Genomic DNA, 27,216 nt, shown 5'->3' with positions numbered 1-27,216 from the left:
AATTACTCACGATAAACGTTCACAAAAAGCATAACAATTATTTTAAGAATTATAGATACAGACCTCCTCTATGCACTCGATATGTCCGATTTTAAAATAGCTTTTTGGTGAAAGCACATTTTGCAATATTCTCAGTAGATAGCCCAGGCATCACGGGCTCGCTATTTAGACACCCGGCAAGTTTAGCACTCACCATAATCATATTTACTATTATAAAAATGTCATTACCTTTTGTTGTCTTCGTCAGAATGCACACCCAGGACGTCTACTTCAATAACAAATGTTGGTTTGGTCCAAAATAATCCATCGTTATATCCGAATAGCGGCGTTTTGTTCGTGCGTTCCAGACACTATCCGAAATAGTAAAGAAGTGTCGCGCGCTTGGCGCAATTCCTGACAATAAAATTCAAAGTATTCAATTGCCGTACGTGGAAGCATGTCAACCGCTGTTTAAAATCAATTTTTACGTCATTTTTCTCGTAGAAAAGCGGTAAAATTCCGACAGGGAATCTCCTTTTCGGCAAACAGAGGAAAAAATCCCAAAGGCGGGGGCGGTCGGGGTCACGCGCATAAACTAGTGTCTCTTGATGGGCCACTTGAGAAAGGCGATAATGTGTTTCAGCCTGGGGCTGGAATGACGACATTCTGTTTTTTCCCGGGCTATGAGAGCCTATGGACGACGTGGGAAGTGTCACGTTAGAGCAGAGATCCTTAGTAAATGATAGAGATGGCAAAGAAGTTCCAGAAATGGTCAGACAGGCCACTTCCTGTAAAGGAATCTCTCAGGTTTTGACCTGCCATTTGAGTTCTGTTATACTCACAGACACCATTCAAACAGTTTTAGAAAATTTAGGGTGTTTTCTATCCATATGTAATAAGTATATGCATATTCTAGTTACTGAGTAGGAGTGGTAACCAGATTAAATCGGGTATGTTTTTTATCCAGCCGTGTCAATGCTGCCCCCTAGCCCTAACAGGTTAAGTTGTATTGACATTTGCCTACAATGCCACTATTCACGAGACTACAGGCTATGCTCCATTCTTTCTCATGTTGTGATTCTTTCTCCAGTGTTACATTTCTAGGGTCCTAGACTTCAGTTTCACAATATATATACACTGCTCAAAAAAATAAAGGGAACACTTAAACAACACAATGTAACTCCAAGTCAATCACACTTCTGTGAAATCAAACTGTCCACTTAGGAAGCAACACTGATTGACAATACATTTCACATGCTGTTGTGCAAATGGAATAGACAACAGGTGGAAATTATAGGCAATTAGCAAGACACCCCCAATAAAGGAGTGGTTCTGCAGGTGGTGACCACAGACCACTTCTCAGTTCCTATGCTTCCTGGCTGATGTTTTGGTCACTTTTGAATGCTGGCGGTGCTTTCACTCTAGTGGTAGCATGAGACGGAGTCTACAACACACACAAGTGGCTCAGGTAGTGCAGCTCATCCAGGATGGCACATCAATGCGAGCTGTGGCAAGAAGGTTTGCTGTGTCTGTCAGCGTAGTGTCCAGAGCGTGGAGGCGCTACCAGGAGACAGGCCAGTACATCAGGAGACGTGGAGGAGGCCGTAGGAGGGCAACAACCCAGCAGCAGGACCACTACCTCCGCCTTTGTGCAAGGAGGAGCAGGAGGAGCACTGCCAGAGCCCTGCAAAATGACCTCCAGCAGGCCACAAATGTGCATGTGTCTGCTCAAACGGTCAGAAACAGACTCCATGAGGGTGGTATGAGGGCCCGACGTCCACAGGTGGGGGTTGTGCTTACAGCCCAACACCGTGCAGGACATTTGGCATTTGCCAGAGAACGCCAAGATTGGCAAATTCGCCACTGGCGCCCTGTGCTCTTCACAGATGAAAGCAGGTTCACACTGAGCACGTGACAGACGTGACAGAGTCTGGAGACACCGTGGAGAACGTTCTGCTGCCTGCAACATCCTCCAGCATGACCGGTTTGGTGGTGGGTCAGTCATGCTGTGGGGTGGCATTTCTTTGGGGGGCCGCACAGCCCTCCATGTGCTTGCCAGAGGTAGCCTGACTGCCATTAGATACCGAGATGAGATCCTCAGACCCCTTGTGAGACCATATGCTGGTGTGGTTTGCCCTGGGTTCCTCCTAATGCAAGACAATGCTAGACCTCATGTGGCTGGAGTGTGTCAGCAGTTCCTGCAAGAGGAAGGCATTGATGCTATGGACAGGCCCGTCCATTCCCCAGACCTGATTCCAATTGAGCACATCTGGGACATCATGTCTCGCTCCATTCACCAACGCCACGTTGCACCACAGGTCCAGGAGTTGGCGGATGCTTTAGTCCAGGTCTGGGAGGAGATCCCTCAGGAGACCATCCGCCACCTCATCAGGAGCATGCCCAGGCGTTGTAGGGAGGTCATACAGGCACGTGGAGGCCACACACACTACTGAGCCTCATTTTGACTTGTTTTAAGGACATTACATCAAAGTTGGATCAGCCTGTAGTGTGGTTTTCCACTTTCATTTTGAGTGTGACTCCAAATCCAGACCTCCATGGGTTGATAAATTGGATTTCCATTGATTATTTTTGTGTGATTTTGTTGTCAGCACATTCAACTATGTAAAGAAAAAAGTATTTAATAAGATTATTTCTTTCATTCAGATCTAGGATGTGTTGTTTAAGTGTTCCCTTAATTTTTTTGAGCAGTATATATTCATTATAAAGGTTTAATATTGTTCCGCAGTCTTTTCTAGTCTCTGCCTCTTATAAAGAAACGGTCTGAGAAATGTGTGACAGTGAGACAGAACTCTGCAGGGGAGTGTAAGAGATAAGAGTCTAGTCAGACATCCCACTACAAATCACCTTGGGGAGTGGACATTCACTGCTGAGCCTTTAGACAACACTGAAACTCTTGTTTACATAGCTGTGTAGGCATGGGTTTGGTCTCATGAGTAGAAGGTAATGATGTAGGCAGTGACATCACTGAGATATGTGACTCCAGGCACAATAAAACAACTCGGACCCTTTTCTATTTTGCAGAACTTACTCGGAAACGTGCGTGCTATGTTCCTGTTGTAAACTTCTGTCTGCAATTGCATTAATAAAGGTTTTTGATTGATTTAATTAAAGATATTGTCTGAATGCTAATTTCACCAATGAGCCAATGATTGACAAGGAACAAGGAACGAACCCCAACAGAACCAAGCTGGATTGCTTGCATCTCAGTTAAACTTTCCCAGTCGATATGAAGCTGACATATGGCTTTCACTTCAGCAGTGGTCAAGGAGGTTATGTCCTGGGGATAAGAAGCCCACCTGGAACGATCTTGGACATCATCATTCACCATCCCAACAGCCTCAGACAGAAGTGCTTGGTAGGACTCCCTCATCAGTCTCTGCTTGACAGTCACTGTGAAGGAGTCACGGCTCAGTGCATCTGATACTGTATTCTTGCTGCCTGGGTTACGCTTTTGTTGGGTCGCGTCAATTCGAATCTGGTGTCGGAACAAAATAGTCAGCATAGAGTAACTTCTGATTTCTTTGTACTTTAATTAATGCAAACACTTGAGTGGTAAGTATGTTGTTCGTATATACGGGCTCACTGAAACACCACGCAAGGCAGACAGAGAACTGAAATGTCATCACAAGTTCTTCTTTAAATACTTCTTGACAGACGTAGTTCCCACTCCTTGCTGGGCCTGTCAGTGTAGAGACTGGGTGTGGTTTAGACTTACTTCAGCCTATCGTTGGCGTGCAGGTTGGTCCCAACCTCTTGACGCATCACATGTTGCCAGGCGTTGGATCTTATCTTCTTAGTGTATACTCAAGAGTCAGCAACCACTCAATTTCCAGTGATTTACTTATACTGTTGTTTCTCCACTCTACCTGTTCCTCACATGCTCCCCTTGTGATGGGTTTCACAACCTCCTATCACTAAGTCAGCTGCCTACACCCTGTTACACAATGCACAGTTCTCTAAAACCCCTACATTGCACCCATTATCTTGTTATTGCTGTTGTTCAGCAAAAAGCTCTTGCAAAACCCTGTTTTAAAGCATCATCATTCTGGCCACATGACCCACCATCACATGAGCCACTTTCTCTAAGATATAGCAGTGTTCAATTATCTATAGTTTATATACTTAATATTGTGGCATAGCTTCTCTGTTATTTTATATAGGTTATGCTAACAAATAGTTGATTAACCTCTTACATCTAGACGTTCCGCTAGCGGAACACCTGCTCCAATATCCAATGATAGGCGTGGCGCGAATTACAAATTCCTCAAAAATACATTTATAATCCGGGAGACAGAGTCTGGCTCTCGACCCGGAACCTGCCCCTCCGCCTGCCCTGCCGGAAGCTGGGTCCGCGATTTGTGGGGCCGTTCAAAGTCCTGAGGAGAATAAACGAGGTGTGTTATAGGTTGCAACTCCCATCATACTACCGTATTAAACCCTAACACTTTGAATCAAAGTTGTACAGTTTCAGCCCCGAGACCATCCAAAGAAGCTACAGTGAAGAGAATGAATGACCTCAGTTCAAAAGACACAGTTCAGAAGAGCATACTTCAGCTTCTGGAATGCAACAACACACTCCTCAGTCAAATCCAATAGCGTCTGCTTCCGGAAAATCCCACTGTTGCCCTTCTTCTTCCCATCTCTTCCCCTTCTCTTTTGACCCCCGGTGAGTGCAAGCAAAAGCTTGGTTATGGCGGAACAGTCAGGATTGAGGTGCTGGTAATATAATACCATACCCAAGAAAGATTTTAGCCTCTGAGCAGAGGGAGTGCTTCCATCTGCCTACATCAGCTGAGCTTGGCTCATCTTGGCAATGGACTCCACCTTATCAGCGTCTACTGACACACCGTTATCTTTAATGATATGTCCGAGGAATTTCACTGTTCTTTGTAGGAAGTGACATTTCTTGGGTGCTAGTTTGATGTTGTTGGCACTTAGACGGCTAGTCACAACTTCAAGTCGCTACAGAGCCAGGTAACAAAGGAGATTTTTCTTCCATACCATGACTAAAGGGGAGGCATACTCACTAACCGACTTCCGTATAAGGCCTACTTCCTCCATATCTGTTAACACCTTCCTCAGCTTCAGGTAATGAGCAGGCGGAACCCTTCTGTATGGTAGTTGGAAGGGATTGTCATCAACCAGGTGGATACTGTGAACGTAACCCCTGGCTTCTCCGCAGTCCAGGTTATCTTTTGAGAAGATGTCTTCATATTTTGTGATGGAATTCACAAGCGTCCAATGGTCAGTCACTTGGCATCACAAGCTTCTCCGTCCACTGGTCAGTCACTTGGCATCCATCAATGTCTCCTAGTCCTAGATAACACAGTCTTTGTTTCAGGTTGTGGCAGGTCTTTGTTTCAGGTTGTTGCACCAATTGTCATCCTGCTTCTGTTCCATTGGGGTTTTCTCCCACCTCGTGAAGGCCCTGAAAGATTGTTGCATCCTCAACAGCCAAGCATGTAGACACGTCAGCCAGCTTCATATTATGTCTTAATGTGAGCTGTTTATCTGAACAGTTTACTTCCTTTAAAGGGACCCAGCCATCTCCCCACATGGAAGTAATACAGTGCATTCGGAAAGTATTCCGACCCCTTGACTTTTTCCACATTTTGTAACGTTACAGCCTTATTCTAAAATGGATTAATAGTTTTCCCCCCTCATCAATCTACACACAATACCCCACAATGACAAAGCAAAAATAGGTTTTTAGAATTGTTGGCAAATTTATAAAAAATAAATAAAGGAAATATTACATTTACAGAAGTCTTCTTAGATATAACGCTACAAGCTTGGCAAACCTGTATTTGGGGAATTTCTCTCATTTTTCTCTGCAGATCCTGTCAAGCTCTGTCAGGTTGGATGGGGAGCGTCACTGCACAGCTATTTTCAGGTCTCTCCAGAGATGTTCGATTGGGTTCAAGTCTGGGCTCTGGCTGGGCCACTCAAGGACATTCAGAGACTTGTCCCGAAGCCACTCCTGCGTTGTCTTGGTTGTGTGCTTAGGGTCGTTTGGAAAACTGAGGAGTGGCCTGAATGGTGGAGTGCTGCAGAGAGGGTTGTCCTTCTGGAAGGTTCTCCATCTCCACAGAGGATCTCTGGAGCTCTGTCAGAGTGACCATCGGGTTCTTGGTCACATCCCTGACCAAGGCCCTTCTCCTCCGATTGCTCAGGAGGCCAGCTCTAGGAAGAGTCTTGGTGATTTCAAACTTCTTCCATTTATGAATGATGGAGGCCACTGTGTTCTTGGGGACCTTCAATGCTGCAGAAATGTTTTGGTATCCTTCCCCAGATCTCTGCCTCAACACAATCCTGCCTCGGAGCTCTAAGGACAATTCCTTTGACCTCATGACTTGGTTTTTGCTCTGACATGCATTGTCAAATGTTGGACCTTATATAGACCGGTGTGTTTCTTTCCAAATCATATCTAATAAATGTAATTTACCACAGGTCAACTCCAATCAAGTTGTGGAAACATCTCAAGGATGATCAATGGAAACAGGATGCACCTGAGCTCAATTTCGAGTCTCATAGCAAAGGGTCTGAATACTTGTGTAAATAAGTTCTTTCTGTTTTCGATTTTTTTATAAATTAGCCAAAAAAATCCCCAAAACTGTTTTTGCTTTGTCTTTATGGGGTATTGTTTGTAGATTGATGAGGATTTTTTAAATCCATTTTAGAATAAGGGGAGCGAGTCTGAATACTTTCCAAATGCACTGTAACTCTACCCACAAGTATGTTTCTGAGCATGACCTTTGACCTGGTAGGCTCGAATATTGCAGTGCTTCCTGGAGACAATGCCACATTTTTAGGAAATGTACCGCAAAGTAAGTGTTCAGTCTTGCGAAAAGGAGTCACAGCTTGAGTGAGCTTCACGGTTCCAATCTTGCCATCAACTTCCTGTCCCTTCCATCTTGTGACACTTGTCATCATCTGTAGAAACTCCTCACCCTCTGGTGAGTGAGTCTGGCCTTCCATGTTGTTGACTAGCTTCCAGTATTCGTCAGTGCCCTTCATCTCATGCAATAGATGTTTAATTACATTCGATCCCAGGATGAGATCATCCCGCTGTCCAGGAACAACTAGGGTGGGCACTTTAACATCAATCCCATAGATTTACATCTCCAAGTCATAGAAACACTTTGGTGAAGCCTTCTTCCCCACCACAACCCACTAACACTAATTCTTTAGGAGGGCTGATAATGCTGAGGAAGGGCAGCTGCTTCCAAAACTGTCTGCAAAGGATGCTTAGTCAATGTACAGGCCATAGACCCAATGTCAAGCATGTCCTTAAGCTGCACTTTCTCATGTGCAGACAGAGAGGTGTAAATCAAATTTATTTTTTCAAATTTATTTTTATATAGCCCTTCATACATCAGCTGATATCTCAAAGTGCTGTACAGAAACCCAGCCTAAAACCCCAAACAGCAAGCAAAGGATGTGGCTAGGAAAAACTCCCTAGGAAAAACTCCCTAGAAAGGCCAAAAACCTAGGAAGAAACCTAGAGAGGAACCAGGCTATGAGGGGTGGCCAGTCCTCTTCTGGCTGTGCAGGGTGGATATTATAACAGAACATGGTCAAGATGTTAAAATGTTAAAATGTTCATAAATGACCAGCATGGTCAAATAATAATAATCATAGTAGTTGTCGAGGGTGCAACAAGCACGTCCGGTGAACAGGTCAGGGTTCCATAGCCGCAGGCAGAACAGTTGAAACTGGAGCAGCAGCACGGCCAGGTGGACTGGGGACAGCAAGGAGTCATCATACCAGGTAGTCCTGAGGCATGGTCCTAGGGCTCAGGTCCTCCGAGAGAAAGACAGAAAGAGAGAAAGAGAGAATTAGAGAGAGCATATTTAAATTCACACAGGACACCGGATAAGACAAGAGAAATACTCCAGATGTAACAGACTGACCCTAGCCCCCGACACATAAACTACTGCAGCATAAATACTGGAGGCTGAGACAGGAGGGATCAGAAGACACTGTGGCCCCATCCGATGATACCCCGGACAGGGCCAAACAGGCAGGATATAACCCCACCCACTTTGCCAAAGCACAGCCCCCACACCACTAGAGGGATGTCTCCAACCACCAACTTACCGTCCTAAGACAAGGCCGAGTATAGCCCACAACGATCTCCGCCATGGCACAACCCAAGGGGGGGCGCCAACCCAGACAGGAAGACCACGTCAGTGACTCAACCCACTCAAGTGACGCACACCTCCCATGGACGGCATGGAAGAACACCAGTAAGCCAGTGACTCAGCCCCTGTAAAAGGGTTAGAGGCAGAGAATCCCAGTGGAAAGAGGGGAACCGGCAAGGCAGAGACAGCAAGGGCGGTTCGTTGCTCCAGCCTTTCCGTTCACCTTCACACTCCTGGGCCAGACTATACTTAATCATAGGACCTACTGAAGAGATAAGTCTTCAGTAAAGACTTAAAGGTTGAGACTGAGTCTGCGTCTCTCACATTGGTAGGCAGACCATTCCATAAAAATGGAGCTCTATAGGAGAAAGCCCTACCTCCAGCCGTTTGCTTAGAAATTCTAGGGACAATTAGGAGGCCTGCGTCTTGTGACCGTAGCGTACGTGTAGGTATGTACGGCAGGACCAAATCGGAAAGATAGGTAGGAGCAAGCCCATGTAATGCTTTGTAGGTTAGCAGTAAAACCTTGAAATCAGCCCTTGCCTTAACAGGAAGCCAGTGTAGGGAGGCTAGCACTGGAGTAATATGATCAATTTTTTGGTTCTAGTCAGGATTCTAGCAGCCGTATTTAGCACTAACTGAAGTTTATTTAGTGCTTTATCCGGGTAGCCGGAAAGGAGAGCATTGCAGTAGTCCAGCCTAGAAGTAACAAAAGCATGGATTAATTTTTCTGCGTCATTTTTGGACAGAAAGTTTCTGATTTTTGCAATGTTACGTAGATGGAAAAAAGCTGTCCTTGAAACAGTCTTGATATGTTCTTCAAAAGAGAGATCAGGGTCCAGAGTAACGCCGAGGTCCTTCACAGTTTTATTTGAGACGACTGTACAACCATCCAGATTAATTGTCAGATTCAACAGAAGATCTCTTTGTTTCTTGGGACCTAGAACAAGCATCTCTGTTTTGTCCGAGTTTAAAAGTAGAAAGTTTGCAGCCATCCACTTCTTTATGTCTGAAACACAGGCTTCTAGCGAGGGCAATTTTGGGGCTTCACCATGTTTCATTGAAATGTACAGCTGTGTGTCGTCCGCATAGCAGTGAAATTTAACATTATGTTTTCGAATGACATCCCCAAGAGGTAAAATATATAGTGAAAACAATAGTGGTCCTAAAACGGAACCTTGAGGAACACCGAAATTTACAATTGATTTGTCAGAGGACAAACCATTCACAGAGACAAACTGATATCTTTCCGACAGATAAGATCTAAACCAGGCCAGAACTTGTCCATGTAGACCAATTTGGGTTTCCAATCTCTCCAAAAGAATGTGGTGATCGATGGTATCAAAAGCGGCACTAAGATCTAGGAGCACGAGGACAGATGCAGAGCCTCGGTCTGACGTCATTAAAAGGTCATTTACCACCTTCACAAGTGCAGTCTCAGTGCTATGATGGGGTCTAAAACAAACCTGAAAAAGCCTCAACCTAACATAACAATTGTCTCTACTTCTTTTACAGCAGAGCACAACATTTCATGTTTTCTCGAGATCATCAGATTCTTTCTTGGGGGCAGACAGTTGAACATTGGAATTGGAATACTGCTGCCAGTTTAGGGGTCAGGGCAGTAGGTTCCAAACATCATGATCTTCTCTTCTCTGCATTAAAGTGCTGGACCTGCCAATCTGTATTTCTTCCCTAATGGAGTTGCCTATTTCCAGGGCTAGCTGAGGGACCAGCTCAGCTAAACCATCTACAGGAGAATTTTGATTAACACTAGATGACGGGTAGAAAGAGGAGGAAGAAAAGCGCTACTAAGGTACACACTAGTCAATTTTGGTAGACAGAAGGTGCTCTTTGGTAAAAGGGGTGAATTGGTCATCAAAAATAAAGGAGGACCAAGGCACTCTTCATATAATTCATTAAAATGCCTTTATTAGTATGGCATGTTCAATAGAAACAAGGTTTTAAAAATCCGACGCGTTTCTGCTGCATGGCCTTCGTCAGGGAGAACAAAGAAATAATACAATGTCCTCTTTTGAACAGCTTTTCCAATTAGCCCTAATTTGAAGAGGGAGTGGTTACTAAATTGATTGGACACACCTAGTAAGCAATACTATACACATTAAAAAGTGAAATACTGTAGCTACAGTGAGGGAAAAAAGTATTTGATCCCCTGCTGATTTTGTACGTTTGCCACTGACAAAGAAATGATCAGTCTATAATTTTAATGGAAGGTTTATTTGAACAGTGAGAGACAGAATAACAACCAAAAAATCCAGAAAAACACATGTCAAAAATGTTATGAATTGATTTACATTTTAATGAGGGAAATACGTATTGTCATTTAGGGTAGGACGTCTCTTAAAGCTTATGACTGGTGGCTCAGGAAAGACTTGTCGTAGTAGCGTATCTATCACTTTGGATGATTCCCCAATTATTTTGAATGATTCTTTTAATGTTCTCTGCTTTAGTGCTGTATTTTGTAACAAAATACACTCTCTCTGATGTAGCACGAGGCACTCCCCTTCGCAACAAGTTCTCTCTGTCAAGTAATCCAGCCCTTATACCTGCATCTTTCAGGACCTGAATGCTGTAGCCCCGATTCAAGAAGCAATTCTCCAATTCAGCAGATTTGACACTGTAGTCTGTTTCCTGATCGCAAATTCTGCGGACTCTTTGGAATTAGCCATATGGAATGTTCTCTTTTAGCCTTTTGGGGTGAAAGCTGTCTGCCCTCAGAATGTTATTCCCATCTTTAGGCTTCCTAAAGATTGATGTGTGCAAACAACCTTTGTCATGATATAATATGATTAAGAGTCCATTCAGTCAGTGAGACAATGAATTCTGTAGGAGGCATCTCAGTTTCAGGTCAGGTACTCAAGAAATGGTGCATAGCTGCCAAACCTTGTTCATGTTCAATGGTGGTGTATAGAGATTCCACATCCATGGAGACTAAAAAGGAAGCTGTACCTATATTGTTCAATTCCTTAATTTTGTTCAACACATCTGTGGTATTGTAACGGCTGTCTATGGAAGAAGTGGACCAAAATGCGGCGGAGTTAGGGTTCGTCATATTTAATGTCACGAACACTATGCATTTACAAAAACAACAAAAACTGACAGCCAACACAGTCCTGTCAGGTACTACCACATTGACAAGCACAATTACCCACGAAACACAAAGGAAACGTAGGCAACTTATGTGTGACTCCCAATCAACCACAACCCTCTACAGCTGTGCTTGATTGGAAGTCACACGGCCAAAATCAATGAAACAATAAAAAACACACACTCCCTTCTGCCACGTCCTGACCCAACTACACCCTCTACTGGTCAGGACGTGACAGGTATCTTGAAGATAGGCTGGGAGTGACGGCTTTCTTCAGTATTTTGTTTGTGGAGCAAAACATGGGGGAACCTACTGCACCTGCATGCCTTACAGGGGTTTGATCAGGGTATGAGAAAAACCTCCCCATCCCAGCAGTGAATGGGTTCATCATCAACCATTATAAGATGCCATGTCACTAAACCACTAATGTTATATTCAAATGTCTGTTTTTATGTTAGTTAACCATAAACAGCACTCTCAATACAGAGTTTTCAGAAAAAAAATGAACAGGAAAGAAAATAGTCGACAGGAGTACCTCAATGATGTAAACATAGTCTCTAGAGCAGCAGCGCCGCGGCGATTGAACTGACGTCAATCAACGATGAATCCGGGTCCAGAAGGCACCAATGTAACCGTGGCTGTACTGCACCGCTGTAGCTCTGTGTTGTGTGTGTGTTTGAGACTAAAGACGTGGACTTTGGATAGCAGGTTGTTTTAAAGTATCAGAGTTCTCTCCTGAATCCAAAAGAAGAAAAAAATACATTTGTAGACCACAAATATGTTCTGCCAATCATTGCCTCTCTCATCCACTTATGAGTAAACTCTAAATATACAACATTATTCATGAACAAATCACTGTGTGTATGACTTTGTACTTAAAGCAATGTAACTTTTTCAAAGACGACAGAAAAAGAGTTCCTAGTGCATCAAATTGATTTGAGCACGACATAAATACTCGCTCCCCTATTCCCCAGGATTCAGGCATGCATAATAACAAATCAACATGCTATATTAATATATGAACCTGGTGAAATTCACAAAGTATTATTAACAGCTGTTACATTCTGACAACCATATGTTTCTTTGAGCTTGGTGAGAGCATGGTTGGCCTATTATTTTGCATACAACCTTCAATCAACATTCTGGGAATGCCTCAGGATACCCAGCTAGCACATAATGTTCTGAGAACCATATGTTTCTTACTGTCACGCCCTGACCTTAGAGATCCTTATTATTCTCTATGTTTGGTTAGGTCAGGGTGTGACTCGGGTGGGAGTCTATGTTTTCTATTTCTTTGTTTTTGGCCAGCGTGGTTCCCAATCAGAGGCAGCTGTCTATCGTTGTCTCTGATTGGGGATCATATATAAGTTGTCATTTTCGATTTTGGGTTTTGTGGGATCATGTTTTCTGTTTAGTGTCTGTGCCTGACAGAACTGTGCGCTTTCGTTTTTGCCTTTTGGTATTTTTGTTTGAGTGTTTTGTGAATAAAAGAATCATGAACACTTTCCACGCTGCACTTTGGTCTACTCTTCCTACCACCAACGACAGCCGTTACACTTATATGAGAATTTCAGTACTTCAGCATAACATTTTCTGCAGGTTTCCTCATGGTTCTATTTAAAGTCATGTTCTCAGAACGATAAGAAAACTTTCCATAAAAACCACAAGAAAACATTAATAATATTCAAAGAACGTTGTAAGAAAGGTATTTAAAAACATTCTGTTCTCAGCATCTAAAAAAACTCTAGCATCTATCTCGTTAAGTGTGTCCAGGTGTGTTGGCCGCCCCCACTAATTGGCCATACCTGGTCTTAATGAGTGCTTGTTTCCTTTGAAATGGGGTTTATTTGAATAGACTAAAATGAACAGCTTTGTATGAGTAAAAAAACATGCCATACTAGCTCCATCCTGATGGGGCATTGGACTAATTCCATGGATAGAGAACAGAATATCATAGGCTTGAATACCAGTGACGCTGTGCCACAAGGAAAAAAATGACGTGTTTGCATGATTAATGCCTAAACAAATAATGTGTCCTATCTGTGTTTGGAGTTCAAAACAGTTAACTTTAGCTAGTAGTGTTATTAAACGTGTTATTGAAACATGTTCTCATAATGTAATTACCTTCAAATTACCTTTCATTTCCATTCTCAGAACCTTTAAACCCCCAGGGAAGCATAATAAAACATTCTCAGAACCTTTAAAGCCCCAGGGAAGCATAATAAAACATTCTCAGAACCTTTAAAGCCCCAGGGAAGCATAATAAAACATTCTCAGAACCTTTAAAGCCCCAGGGAAGCATAATAAAACATTCTCAGAACCTTTAAACCCCCAGGGAAGCATAGTAAAACATTCTCAGAACCTTTAAAGCCCCAGGGAAGCATAATAAAACATTCTCAGAACCTTTAAAGCCCCAGGGAAGCATAGTAAAACATTCTCAGAACCTTTAAAGCCCCAGGGAAGCATAGTAAAACATTCTCAGAACCTTTAAAGCCCCAGGGAAGCATAATAAAACATTCTCAGAACCTTTAAAGCCCCAGGGAAGCATAGTAAAACATTCTCAGAACCTTTAAACCCCCAGGGAAGCATAGTAAGACATTCTCAGAACCTTTAAACCCCCAGGGAAGCATAATAAAACATTCTCAGAACCTTTAAACCCCCAGAGAAGCATAATAAAACATTCTCAGAACCTTTAAACCCCCAGGGAAGCATAATAAAACATTCTCAGAACCTTTAAACCCCCAGGGAAGCATAGTAAAACATTCTCAGAACCTTTAAACCCCCAGGGAAGCATAATAAAACATTCTCAGAACCTTTAAAGCCCCAGGGAAGCATAATAAAACATTCTCAGAACCTTTAAACCCCCAGGGAAGCATAGTAAAACATTCTCAGAACCTTTAAACCCCCAGGGAAGCATAATAAAACATTCTCAGAACCTTTAAACCCCCAGGGAAGCATAGTAAAACATTCTCAGAACCTTTAAACCCCCAGGGAAGCATAATAAAACATTCTCAGAACCTTTAAACCCCCAGGGAAGCATAATAAAACATTCTCAGAACCTTTAAACCCCCAGGGAAGCATAATAAAACATTCTCAGAACCTTTAAACCTCCAGGGAAGCATAATAAAACATTCTCAGAACCTTTAAAGCCCCAGGGAAGCATAATAAAACATTCTCAGAACCTTTAAACCCCCAGGGAAGCATAATAAAACATTCTCAGAACCTTTAAACCCCCAGGGAAGCATAGTAAAACATTCTCAGAACCTTTAAACCCCCAGGGAAGCATAATAAAACATTCTCAGAACCTTTAAACCCCCAGGGAAGCATAGTAAAACATTCTCAGAACCTTTAAACCCCCAGGGAAGCATAATAAAACATTCTCAGAACCTTTAAAGCCCCAGGGAAGCATAATAAAACATTCTCAGAACCTTTAAACCCCCAGGGAAGCATAATAAAACATTCTCAGAACCTTTAAAGCCCCAGGGAAGCATAATAAAACATTCTCAGAACCTTTAAAGCCCCAGGGAAGCATAATAAAACATTCTCAGAACCTTTAAAGCCCCAGGGAAGCATAATAAAACATTCTCAGAACCTTTAAACCCCCAGGGAAGCATAGTAAAACATTCTCAGAACCTTTAAAGCCCCAGGGAAGCATAATAAAACATTCTCAGAACCTTTAAAGCCCCAGGGAAGCATAATAAAACATTCTCAGAACCTTTAAAGCCCCAGGGAAGCATAATAAAACATTCTCAGAACCTTTAAACCCCCAGGGAAGCATAATAAAACATTCTCAGAACCTCGCTGCAATCTAAAAAATTAAGGTTCCCAGAACAGGAGAAATGTATACTTCTTGTTGTCAGAACCTTTAAATAAGGTTGAGTTTTACCAGTCAGGAAATGTATGGCTTTGTTCCCAGAACCTATGGGAAACAAAAAAATGTACATTCCCACAACTTCCAAGGAAACAAATGTGCTAGCTGGGCCAGGACAATCAGTTGAAATAGAAACCTAACAGCCCAAGGAAACAAAGGTGCTAGCTGGGCCAGGACAATCAATTGAAATAGAAACCTAACAGCACACTTAAGTTTCACTTTCCCCATAGCATTCCTGTTGAAGGCAACAGTTTTAAGAAAGCTATTTGCATAACTGCCAGGTCATTCTTAGCTACAGTATAAGTGGGTGTGAAGAAGAAGGATAACAACAACAAGTCAAAGTGTTTGTCTACTTCACCAATAGAGCAATGACTAACCAAGAATGGATTAGGATTTTTCAGTCAAAGGTCAATAATCTGAAGAGGAATAAGAGCGACCGCTGGCGTATCGAGTTTGATGATTCCATTAAGGCAGACAGTGTGAAATCAGGCTGGCATCAGTACATCAGTGGGGCATTTGGAAGGTAGGAGTCCTTTGATATTGTTGCACTGTGTGTGTTACCTGTTAGGTGCTAACATAGACAACCAAAAACAGGTAATTGTGTGTATCTGATAAATCAAATACATTAGACTAATAGTTGACATTGAAGTTTTAATTTAAAGGGTAAATGCTGTAAAATGTTTTAAACTATAGTAGATATATATATTTAAACTGTATGCTGAACAAAAATATAAAAGCAACATGCAATAATTTCAACGATTTTACGGAGTTACAGTTCATACAAGGAAATCAGTCAATTGAAATAAATGTATTAAGCCCTGACTTCTCTACCTCTGCACCCCTGCCCAGTCATGTGAAATCCATAGAGTAGGGCTTTTATTGGTCTTTTATTGTCCCCAGTCTTTTATTGGTATTTTATTGTCCCCAGCACAAGATGCACCTGTGTAATGATCATGCTGTTTAATCAGCTTCTTGATATGCCACACCTGTCAGGTGGATAGATTATCTTGGCAAAGGAGAAATGTTCACTAACAGGGATGTAGACAAATTTGTGCACAAAATTTGAGAGAAATAAGCTTCTTGTACGTATGGAAACGTTTGGGGATATTTTATTTCAGCTCATGGAACAAGGGACCAACACTTTACATGTTGTGTTTATATTTTTGTTCAGTATATTTCTCTAGCTTTCATGTAGCCCTCTCAAAAAGTATGTTTGAATGCAATTCTTTGTAATTCAACACCGGGTAAAGACTGAATTATTTGTAATTCAACACCAGGTAAAGACTGTGCCTGGTGTTGAATTACAAAGAATACTTGCACAAAGGATAACACAAGTTGATTACAACACAACAGCACCGTGGTGGATTTCAACAATTGCTCTGTTAAAAACTGCTTGTGTCTGAAACCCACTTCCCCTTATTTCTCCAATTTCCACATGAAGGTTCAGGTGCTCCAAGTGTAACAGAAGTTGGTCCTCTGGCCGGGTGAATGTGGTGTTTCACATGCATCTATCGTCAGGGCAGGGAATGGTGAAAGTGCGATGCTTGCGTCAAGAATGCAGGCAATGTGACGGCGCTCTTATGGAGGAGGCCAGTTTCGATAAGGAGAAACTCGAAGTCCTACTGGAGAAACTGATGGAGAAGATTCGTGTCAAGTGCTACCACGAGAACTTGGGCAAGAGAAACAGACGTCATTTTGATGACGAAGATGATGAAGGTCCCCCCCATGAGAGTGCCCATTGTGAAGCCTGCAGTATTGGCCTTTGCACAAAGCGTTTCAAAGCCCGGTAGAATATGGTAGAATTAGACTGGTATACGCCCTAATACACTTTTGATAATATTTCTCTTTGTTTACTTGTCTATATCTAGTGGTCATTGGGTACACCCTAATGTCTGATTGCTAAAGCTATTTGTTGATTAAATGAATGCAGTGAGACACTGGTGGAACTGGTGTAAGATAGGTGTGGCTGCACAGGGCACAACAAAAGTGGAATAAGAGCCTCAGCAACGTGAGGCTCGAGAGGTAGAGAAGGTTCCTCAGCTATGTGAGGTTAGAGAGGTAGAGAAGGTTCCTCAGCTATGTGAGGTTCGAGAGGTAGAGAAGGTTCCTCTACAATGTGAGGTCAGAGAGATAGAGAAGGTTCCTCAGCTATGTGAGGTTCGAGAGGTAGAGAAGGTTCCCCTACAATGTGAGGTTAGAGAGGTAGAGAAGGTTCCTCAGCTATGTGAGGTTCGAGAGGTAGAGAAGGTTCCTCTACAATGTGAGGTTAGAGAGGTAGAGAAGGTTCCTCAGCTATGTGAGGTTAGAGAGGTAGAGAAGGTTCCTCTACAATGTGAGGTCAGAGAGGTAGAGAAGGTTCCTCAGCTATGTGAGGTTAGAGAGGTAGAGAAGGTTTCTCAGCTATGTGAGGTTAGAGAGGTAGAGAAGGTTTCTCAGCAATGTGAGGTTAGAGAGGTAGAGAAGGTTCCTCAGCTATCTGAGGTTAGAGGTAGAGAAGGTTCCTCAGCTATCTGAGGTTAGAGAGGTAGAGAAGGGTCCTCAGCTATGTGAGGTTAGAGAGGTAGAGAAGGTTCCTCAGCTATATGAGGTTAGGGGAGGTAGAGAAGGTTCCTCAGCTATGTGTGGTTAGAGAGGTAGAGAAGGTTCCTCAGCTATGTGATTCCTTTGAAGAAGAAATGGATTGCCTGTATTTTGCAGCTTTTCCAGTGTGTGTACAAACAAAGCTTTATTACTGTCATTGAATTATTCTGCTGGTACACCAACAATACTGTTGGGTCTGTGTATTTCCTGTCTTACACCACAGTGTGTCTATTTGTAATTGTAATCCAATCTAATGAAGGCGAAACAAGTTTTATTGCACAAGACATTTGTTGATGATGGGGTGTGATATTAGGCGTGAACTACTACAAGAATAATGTTCTCTCAGTGTGCAAGACACAACATGTCACTCTTTTGTATTCTTACATGGATGTTTATTACCCAGAACCAAAATAAACAAACCACATAGCTGAGGTAACAGTGACAGGCCTGCACTGGCCACAACATCCCCCTTTGTCAAAGACAATGCAAATACACACAATACAAATAAAATGCCTTTATGAACTCATTTGCATTTCTTCCAAATCATTGTGTGAATCGAATGTATTATTGGCAGCGTGATGATAAAGTTAAAAAGGTTGAACTGTATTTTAGTCCAGTTTCCTCCATGCAGGTTTAGCCACTCCTAACGATAATTATTGGAATGTTCACCTTTACACGATGCTGATGTTTACAGAGACATTAGCACTTGATTTCTGATATCTACAGGTGAAGTCGGAAGTTTACATACACCTTAGGCACCTTAGGCCAAATATATTTAAACTCCGTTTTTCACAATTCCTGACATTTAATCCTAGTAAAAATTCCAAGTCTTAGGTCAGTTAGGATCACCACTTTATTTTAAGAATATAAAATGTCAGAATAATAGTAGAGAGAATGATTTATTTCAGCTTTTATTTTCCTTCATCACATTGCTAGTGGGTCAGAAGTTTACATACACTCAATTAGTATTTGTAAGCATTGCTTTAAATTGTTTAACTTGGGTCAAACGTTTCTGGTAGCCTTCCACAACCTTCCCACAATAAGTTGGGTGAATTTTGGCCCATAATTATTGGAATGTTCATCTTAACGAGATGCTGATGTTTAGAGACATTACTACTTGATTGCAGATATCTACAAATAAAAAGGTCTCCATAAGTCATGAACTAATTCCAGGACTCATATTATCACCCGTCTAGAATTAAATTATCAGCCTCTATATTGTATCAGACACGAGATAAAGAATAAACATGACCAAACATTTCATAACACAAGTTATGTAACAAATGATTTGGGTGGGAGAGCTGAATGGGGGGACGTTGGGACACCTGTTCCTTTGTGTGCTGAGGTGAACCCCCAGCTCATTTCCATAGCCCAGTACGTGTAGTCTGCAGAGCTCTGGTACACTATCGTCCGATGCCCACTGGTTGCACTTGTTGCATAGGTTGGTACACCACAGCTCTGGGGTGAAATGTCCCCTAGGTACAGATCTAGGATCAGCTTCTCCTCCCCCAATCCTAAACGTAATAATTAGTGTGGAAAATGATAAACTGACTCAGGATCAGCATCTATGGGCAACTTCACCCTTCACCACAGCCATTTACTGTGGCTCACGCCTGTTTTGTATCCAACCACCTGCAGGTAAAGTAGCTCTGTACCACAAGAGTTCACCTGCTCTACTGACCACCTCATTTGCCCCAAGGTTTATGGATCTCACTCATGGTCTTCTCTGTTGCTAGGCATATTTCTACCACATTTCTACAACACTAGTTTGATTGCACAATCAAGAATATCATTGAATCCTTGTGTCACTTCTAAGGTATCAGAGATATTTGTGTCAGGAGAATTGTGTTCAAAGTTGAAAATTGTCTGGAGCTGTAAGATTTTCGGTGGATTCTCCAACAGCAACTTATGATATGACATGACAATACATCAACATAAGTGTTTAACTATGCAAATTAGTCTGTATATATACAATTTGTTCCAGCTGGTGAAGAGGTGCCATCGATGGGTGTTAGGAAACAAAGCTTTGCTCTAAACAGTTCTTCAGCCATAGGATCGAAACGGTCAAGAACTTGCAGCTTGCTGTTTGATGGCAGCCAAGGATTTTTCAGAAATGGAGGTAAATATCTTTCATTCTAATGCCTTTTGTGACGATTGGGGGTTTTACATTACTGTTGTGTGTCTGTGTGTTGTGCTTCAATGCATTACTGTAATTGGTCAAAACAATTGTTCGGTGTCTTTATTTGAGGTAAATTAAGTTGTGAATTCATAAAGTAATTCATGGTGTTATACACATTGTGTTAATTATCAAACATACAGTTAACAATGGACTGTACATCTAAAATACAATTTGACCTTTGAACTTAACAGTGATTTTTTTTGTAATTACTTTTTCAGTCTCAACGATGGTCGGTCAGTTTCCACCAGGTTCTGTTCATCATCTGCTGCATGATGGTACAGGGTAGGTACAGCTTCTACACGTGGAAAAAAGGAGTAAAGTCAACTAATTTAAGTCAACTTAAATTACTATATTTGAGTAATAGTTTGAGTTAATTTATTCTTTAGTTTTATGTTTACTTTTTGATATTACTTGGGGTATCTGATACCTTAACGATCAAGTTCATAACATCATTTATTTGTGGGTTTGCAGTCAATTCATTTGACTATCATATGAAAAAGTTGCAAGGTCTTCATAATTCAAACAAGACTCTAATAATTATATCACAATATGCTAGATCCCCATTAGTTGGCGAAATGAAAGACTTTTCACTGAAGATGTTCAGATATTTGACATAATTTATCAGATTCTCGTATCCAGAGCAACATTCAGTAGTGAGTGAATACATTTCCATTCGGGTCCCCAGTGGAAATTGAACCCACAACCCTGGTGTTGCAACTGCCATGTTCTACTAACTGAGGAACACAGGACCATATCAAAACCACAATATAAAGCACCATGGTTGCCATTGTTCCCCCAGCACCAGGCCTGAGATGTAAGATAGTGGTGAACTGCACAAACCCCAACACCATATCCCTTCTGGCCGCCCTGGAGAACGTCATGAAGTTGTACTCCATACGACCTGTCATGAACCTCTCAACCCCCACCAACATCAGCATGCACTTCACTCTCTACGGCATCCTGGGTGTGGTAAGGAGTAGTAGGACAGCATGGTATCCCTTTCAACTAGTTCACCTGAAGAGACATACCATTAAATCCATCAAGGTATTTGACATGTGCTATTGTCACATCCTGACCAGCAGAGGGAGGTATTGTATTAGTTTTGGTCAGGACGTGGCAGGTTTTTTGTGTGTTAAGTGTTGTGTTGGTGATTGGGACTCCCAATTGAAGGCAGGTGTGTTGAGTTGCCTTTGATTGGGAGTCCTATATAGGAGTGTGTGTTTTTCTTTGGGGTTGTGGGTAGTTGTTCTTGCATTGTGTTTTGTGTGCCTGCAAGACTGTGCCTGTCTTGTGTATTGTTTTTGTCTGGTGGATGCTTTATTCCTTTTTGGAATTAAAATATGAGTATCCACATACCTGCTGCGCCTTGTTCCATTTTTGAAGACAGTTGTTACAGCTATATTGTTCTGAATGTTCCTCCACATCATGTTTCGTAGATCTATGTAAAATGTGGCTTTATTTCCTTTACTTTATATCCGACAACAAAAAGTAATTCTCTTTTCAGGAAGAAAAAGCACAACTGTTGTACACCTACATTTGGCTGGTGAAGGTGAGCGTATTATTTTATTATTTTTGGAAGTATACGTACATAGTGTATGGGCGTCATTTTCAATGTGCTCTTTGGTTTCTCATTCTCCTACAGCACCTGTGTTAAGGACGTTACTTCACATTACTTCATATTTGTTAGGGCACCAATATGTACTGGATAGCAATAGTGATATTTTTTAGTTTTAACCAAATATATATATTTTATCTTTGACTGTAGAACAATCCTAAACATCATATTATCATTTTGAGTGCTGCTTCCAGACTTCTTCCAAACATATTGTATTGTTGCTAATGTGTTGTTTCAGGAATGGGAGAATGAATTTTTCAGCTGGGACCCAGTCCAATGCGGCTCTGCCAATATTTCTCTCCCCAGGGAAAGGTTCTGGTCACCAGATGTGGTAATCAATGAATTGTGAGTTAAACATCTCTATAGTCTATATAGATACCATATACTTATTTTATTTGATGAAACATTGGATTTGGTCTTACTGCTATTAGCCCATAGAAACACAGTGAGTAACAGATGAATACATGAAAAAACACATAGCAAAACATTTATGAAAAGGAAGTTAGTTTTAGTCTCTTTCCTATATCTGAGAGACAAAAGAAAGATCAGGCAATGTATCATTTTTTTGACCCACATTGAACTTTTTTTTTTTTGGCACAAAAACTGATTCAATATACACTGAACAGAAATATAATTGCAACGATTTTACTGAGTTACAGTTCATATGAGGAAATCAGTCAATTTAAATAATTTCATTAGGCCCTAATCTATGGATTTCACAAGATTGGGAATACAGATATGTATATATTAAAAAAAAAACATACAAAATGGGTCTCAGGATGTTGTTGCGGTACTTTTGTGCATTCAAATTGATAAATGATCAAATGCAGTTGTGTTCGTTTTCTGTAGGTTATGCCTGCGGATACCTTAACCGCACCGTCACCATAGGGCACTCTGTTCACAATGTTGACATCAGGAAACCACTAGCCCTCACAACGCCATACACATGGTCTGCGCTTGTGTGGCCGGTTGGACGTACTGCCAAATTCTCTAAAATGACGTTGGAGGCAGCTTATGGTAGAGAAATTAACATTAAATTCTCTGCCAACAGCTCTGGTGGACATTCCTGCAGTGAGCATGCCAATTGCACGCTCCCTCAAAAATTGAGACGTCTCTTGTGACAAAACTGCACATTTTATAGTGGCCCTTTATTGTCCCCAGCACAAGGTGCACCTGTGTAATAATCATGCTGTATAATCAGCTTCTTGATATGCCACATGTGTCAGGTGGATGGATTACCTAGTCAAAGGATAAATGCTCACTAACAGGGATGTTTTAACAACTTTCTGCAAAGCTGTCAAGGCAAAGGGTGGCTACATTGAAGAATCTCAAATATATATGTATTTTTTATATATTTTTTATTTATTTAACCAGGTAGGCTAGTTGAGAACAAGTCCTCATCTACAACTTCGACCTGGCCAAGATTAAGCAAAGCAGTGCGACACAAACAACAACACAGTTACACATGGAATAAACAAACATACAGTCAAAAATTCAACAGAAAAAGTCTATATTCAATGTGTGCAAATTAGGTAGGATAAGGGAGGTAAGGCAATAAATAGGCCATAGTGGCAAAATAATTACAATATAGCAACTAAACACAGGAGTGATAGATGTGCAGATGATGATGTGCAAGTAGAGATACTGGGGTGCAAAAGAGCAACAAAAAAAATAGCAATATGGGGATGAGGTAGTTGGATGGGCTATTTACAGATGAGCTATGTACAGGTGCAGTGATCTGTGAGCTGCTCTGACAGCTGGTGCTGAAAGCTAGTGAGGGAGATATGATTTTTGCAGTTCGTTCCAGTCATTGGCAGCAGAGAACTGGAAGGAAAGGCGGCCAAAGTAGGAACTGGCTTTGGGGATGACCAGTGAAATATACGTGCTGGAGAGTGTGCTACGGGTGGGTGCTGCTATGGTGACCAGTGAGCTGAGATAAGGCGGGGCTTTACCTAGCAAAGACTTATAGATGACCTGGAGCCAGTGGGTTTGGCGACGAATATGAAGCGAGGGCCAGCCAACGAGAGCATATAGGTCGCAGTGGTGGGTAGTGTATGGGGCTTTGGTGACAAAACGGATGGCACTGTGATAGACTGCATCCAATTTGCTGAGTAGAGTGTTGGAGGCTATTTTGTAAATGAAATCGCCAAATCAGTTTTACGAGGGTATGTTTGGCAGCATGAGTGAATGAGGCTTTGTTGCGAAATAGGAAGCTCGCTGAAGTGTTTTAGGGAGCGTTTGACAGTGATGAGGGGTGGTCATTTGACCGCAGACACATTACAGACGCAGGCAATGAGGCAGTGATCGCTGAGATCCTGGTTGAAGACAGCAGAGGTGTATTTGGAGGGCAGGTTGGTTAGGATGATATCTATGAGGGTGCCCGTGTTTACGGATTTGGGGTTTTACCTAGTAGGTTCATTGATCATTTGTGTGAGATTGAGGGCATCAAGCTTAGATTGTAGGATGGCCGGGGTTTTAAGCATGTCCCAGTTTAGGTCACCTAACAGCACAAGCTCTGAAGATAGTTGGGGGGCAATAAATTCACATATGGTGTCCAGGGCACAGCTGGGAGCAGAAGGTGGTCTATAGCAAGTGGCAACGTTGAGAGACTTATTTCTGGAAAGGTGGATTTTTAAAAGTAGAAGCTCAAATTGTTTGGGCACAGACCTGGATAGTAAGACAGAACTCTGCAGGCTAGCTCTGCAGTAGATTGCAACTCCGTCCCCTTTGGCAGTTCTATCTTGTCAGAAAATGTTATAGTTAGGGATGGAAATTTCAGGGTTTTTGGTGGTCTTCCTAAGCCAGGATTCAGACACGGCTTGGACATCCGGGTTGGCAGAGTGTGCTAAGGCAGCGAATAAAACAAACTTAGGGAGGAGGCTTCTAATGTTAACATGCATGAAACAAAGCACTGCAATTACTCAGACGCCATTCATTTGTCTCTACTACACCGAACGTTGAGATCTCTATATTTCTAGCATTACTATTGTTTCAGAGAGTACTTCATGTTTTACGCATAGGATATAAAATAGCCCTTGCAAAAAATCATATATCTCTCTAAAACAGACAAGTTTTGATAGGGATGTTTGTATTATGCTTATTATAATTGTGGGGGGGAGGATATCCTTACAAACATATTAATTCTGTCCCTTTTTATTGCACTTGTAACTGATTCAGTCACTATTAAAAAATATAAAACATATGATTTATATCAGGCCCATGGTTTGAAATTGTCCCCCTATTTCACCCTGTCTTACAGTATGGATGAAAACAGAGCTCCCATCGTCCCTTATGTGTACATTAAGCATACTGGTAAAGTGCGAGACGCCGAACCTGTTAGAGTGGTTAGCTCCTGTAACCTGGAGATCTACACCTTCCCCTTTGACATCCAGAACTGCACCTTCACCTTCAACTCCTACATCCATCACAGTAAGATGTCAATGCCACCACGCTTTAGGACTTACTTGAACATAATGATCCTATGCCAAACCCATCGCTCCTTCTCTCCCAAAAAAACATCCTGACTCTCTCTTGAAATCTTAATGATAGGTATGAAACGGGGTTGTCCACCGAGTACATTGAAGTTTTTGATATATTACTCAGTGTCAACCAAGTACCTGTTTGGTATTAGGCCCAAGTTTACCAATCCCTCAGTACAGATCATGTTCTGCTTCCATATAGGTTCAGCCCATTCATCCCAGGATGTCCCATTCCTTTATCTCCCCTGCAGTGTCGGACATAAGGATTATCTTAGGGAAGAAGGTGGAGGACATCCTGAAACGCTCCATTAGCGTGTTGTCCACTGAAGGGGAGTGGGAGCTGATGGGCATCAAATCCAGCAAGTTAAATTTATCAGCACTCGATCAGGGAGAAAGCAACCCCTTTGATGAGCTCTACTTCTACGTATGAATCCAAAGCACCGCAATTTCTCAGATGCCATTAATTTGGCTCTACTACCACGGAACGTTGTGTTCTCCATATTTCTAGCATAACTATTGTTTCAGAGAGTACTTCATGTTTCACACATAGGATGCTAACCCAGCTAATTATGGCTTTGTCTTGTCTGAAATGGGAATATATTGCAAAACTCCAGATCACCCTTGAAGGTTGTCATTGACTGTTGTGTCTCTGAACTGTAGATTGTCCTGAGGCGCAGAGCAACCCTCTACGTGGTGAACCTCCTGATCCCCAGCTTCTTCCTCATCACTGTGGATCTCTTCAGCTTCCTGCTGCCTCCCCAGAACGTGGACCGCTCCTCCTTCAAGATGAGTCTTATTTTTGGCTACTCCGTCTTCCTGCTCATCGTGAATGACCTGCTGCCCGTTACAGGAAGCACCATACCATTGATAAGTATGAAAACATGTGTACTGGAAGCACCATTTTTGTCGTGAGTCATAAATGTAGAGGTAGATGTTTACTTGTGTTATTGGATTAGCTGGTTGGGGGGAAGTGTCTTTTTTGAAGTCCTCTTCCTTTGTCCTCCTAAGAGTGGCTGAATATGTTCCTCTCTTCACCTACCTCCTCCTCCCACCCATGCAGATGTGTTCTTCGCCATCTGCTTGGCTCTGATGGTGGCCAGCCTGCTGGAGACTATTCTCATCACCAACCTTCTGGTTGGCTCCAGTAACTTCCACCCAGTGCCTGGCTGGGTCCGAGTGCTCGTCCTGCGCTTCATGGGCAACCTCGTCTGGCTGCCTCAGAAATCCAGAGAGGACAAGATCATCCGCAATCCAGTTGCAGGAGGTACCCCTGATCTGATTCTTCCAGGGAGTTACAATTACACAGACTTTCATGCAATTAGCAGAACCTTGTCTTGTCTTGCCAAACCCAAAGCAATATAGTGAAAGCATTCAATCACAGGCCTGAACAGTAACATAAATGCAGGTAAGATGTGGGCAGAGGCAGGCGATCCAGCCCTGGAGGAGCTGAGGAATCTGGGCAATGACCTGCAGTCCATCCGCCTCCATGTGGCCCAGCATGTGGACGGGAACCAGATCTCCCAGGACTGGATGCAGGTGGGCAACATCCTCGACCGGCTGCTGTTTGGCGTCTACTGCATCTTCATCACCTTCAGCTTCATCGTCATCGTCATTATCTGGAGTAATTCATACAACCAGTGATGTAATAAAAAAAAATAGGTGGTTAAACGCCATTCGTTGGGAATACAGTAACGCTCCCTATATTTCCTTATTATTTTCCCATGATTGGTGGCTACATTTTTGTGAAAAATACAAAATGTGAGGAAATAGTGCTTACCCTCCACTGCGTACAAGACTTAGGAGTCTACCATGTTGTTGACTGCTGTTTAGATTTAAAAACAATTACCTTAGAATTACCATAACTTCAACGATCGTTTGTTTGATCTTCTGGCTGCACTGAGTAGGTGTGTTGACTAGTACAAAAAAAAAATAATGCATGAAATTAAATTAAATGTATGTATTCACTACTGTAAGTCGCTCTGGATAAGAGCGTCTGCTAAATGACTAAAATGTAAAAAATGTTGACTTATATATTACTATATTAGAGGAAATATATTTTTATTTGTCAAATAAACACACTTTCACAAAAACCACTGTTTCATTCTAACAACAATCCCTTGGGGTTATCTGAGACATTTTTTTGAATTGTAGTGTTGATGGTGGATCAATGATGATGATGATCTGTCACGCAAGACATGGATCAATGACATGCAAAGTAGGGGATCATCCAAAAACCACATCC

At 42.1% G+C, this 27,216-nt stretch overlaps 2 protein-coding genes across 2 annotated transcripts; both read left to right on the top strand.

The window, feature by feature from the left end:
* Nucleotides 1-15,337: 15,337 nt before the first annotated feature.
* Nucleotides 15,338-18,227, top strand: LOC106574173 (receptor-transporting protein 2). The gene is made up of 2 exons (XM_014149842.2): nucleotides 15,338-15,644; nucleotides 16,563-18,227. The coding sequence occupies exons 1-2, from the start codon at nucleotides 15,490-15,492 to the stop codon at nucleotides 16,909-16,911; spliced, it is 504 nt and encodes a 167-aa protein (XP_014005317.1). The 5' UTR covers nucleotides 15,338-15,489; the 3' UTR covers nucleotides 16,912-18,227.
* Nucleotides 18,228-24,755: 6,528 nt separating this feature from the next.
* Nucleotides 24,756-26,939, top strand: LOC106574175 (5-hydroxytryptamine receptor 3A-like). Its single transcript, XM_045696688.1, is given in 4 exon segments — nucleotides 24,756-24,924; nucleotides 25,226-25,398; nucleotides 25,635-25,845; nucleotides 26,011-26,939. Coding segments are annotated over 4 exon segments (1,158 nt in total). The 3' UTR covers nucleotides 26,616-26,939.
* The last annotated feature ends 277 nt before the right edge of the window (nucleotides 26,940-27,216 follow it).

Source organism: Salmo salar, chromosome ssa16 (assembly GCF_905237065.1).
Source record: "Salmo salar chromosome ssa16, Ssal_v3.1, whole genome shotgun sequence".
NCBI lineage: Eukaryota > Metazoa > Chordata > Actinopteri > Salmoniformes > Salmonidae > Salmo > Salmo salar.
This window is presented reverse-complemented; position numbering and strand designations above follow the sequence as displayed.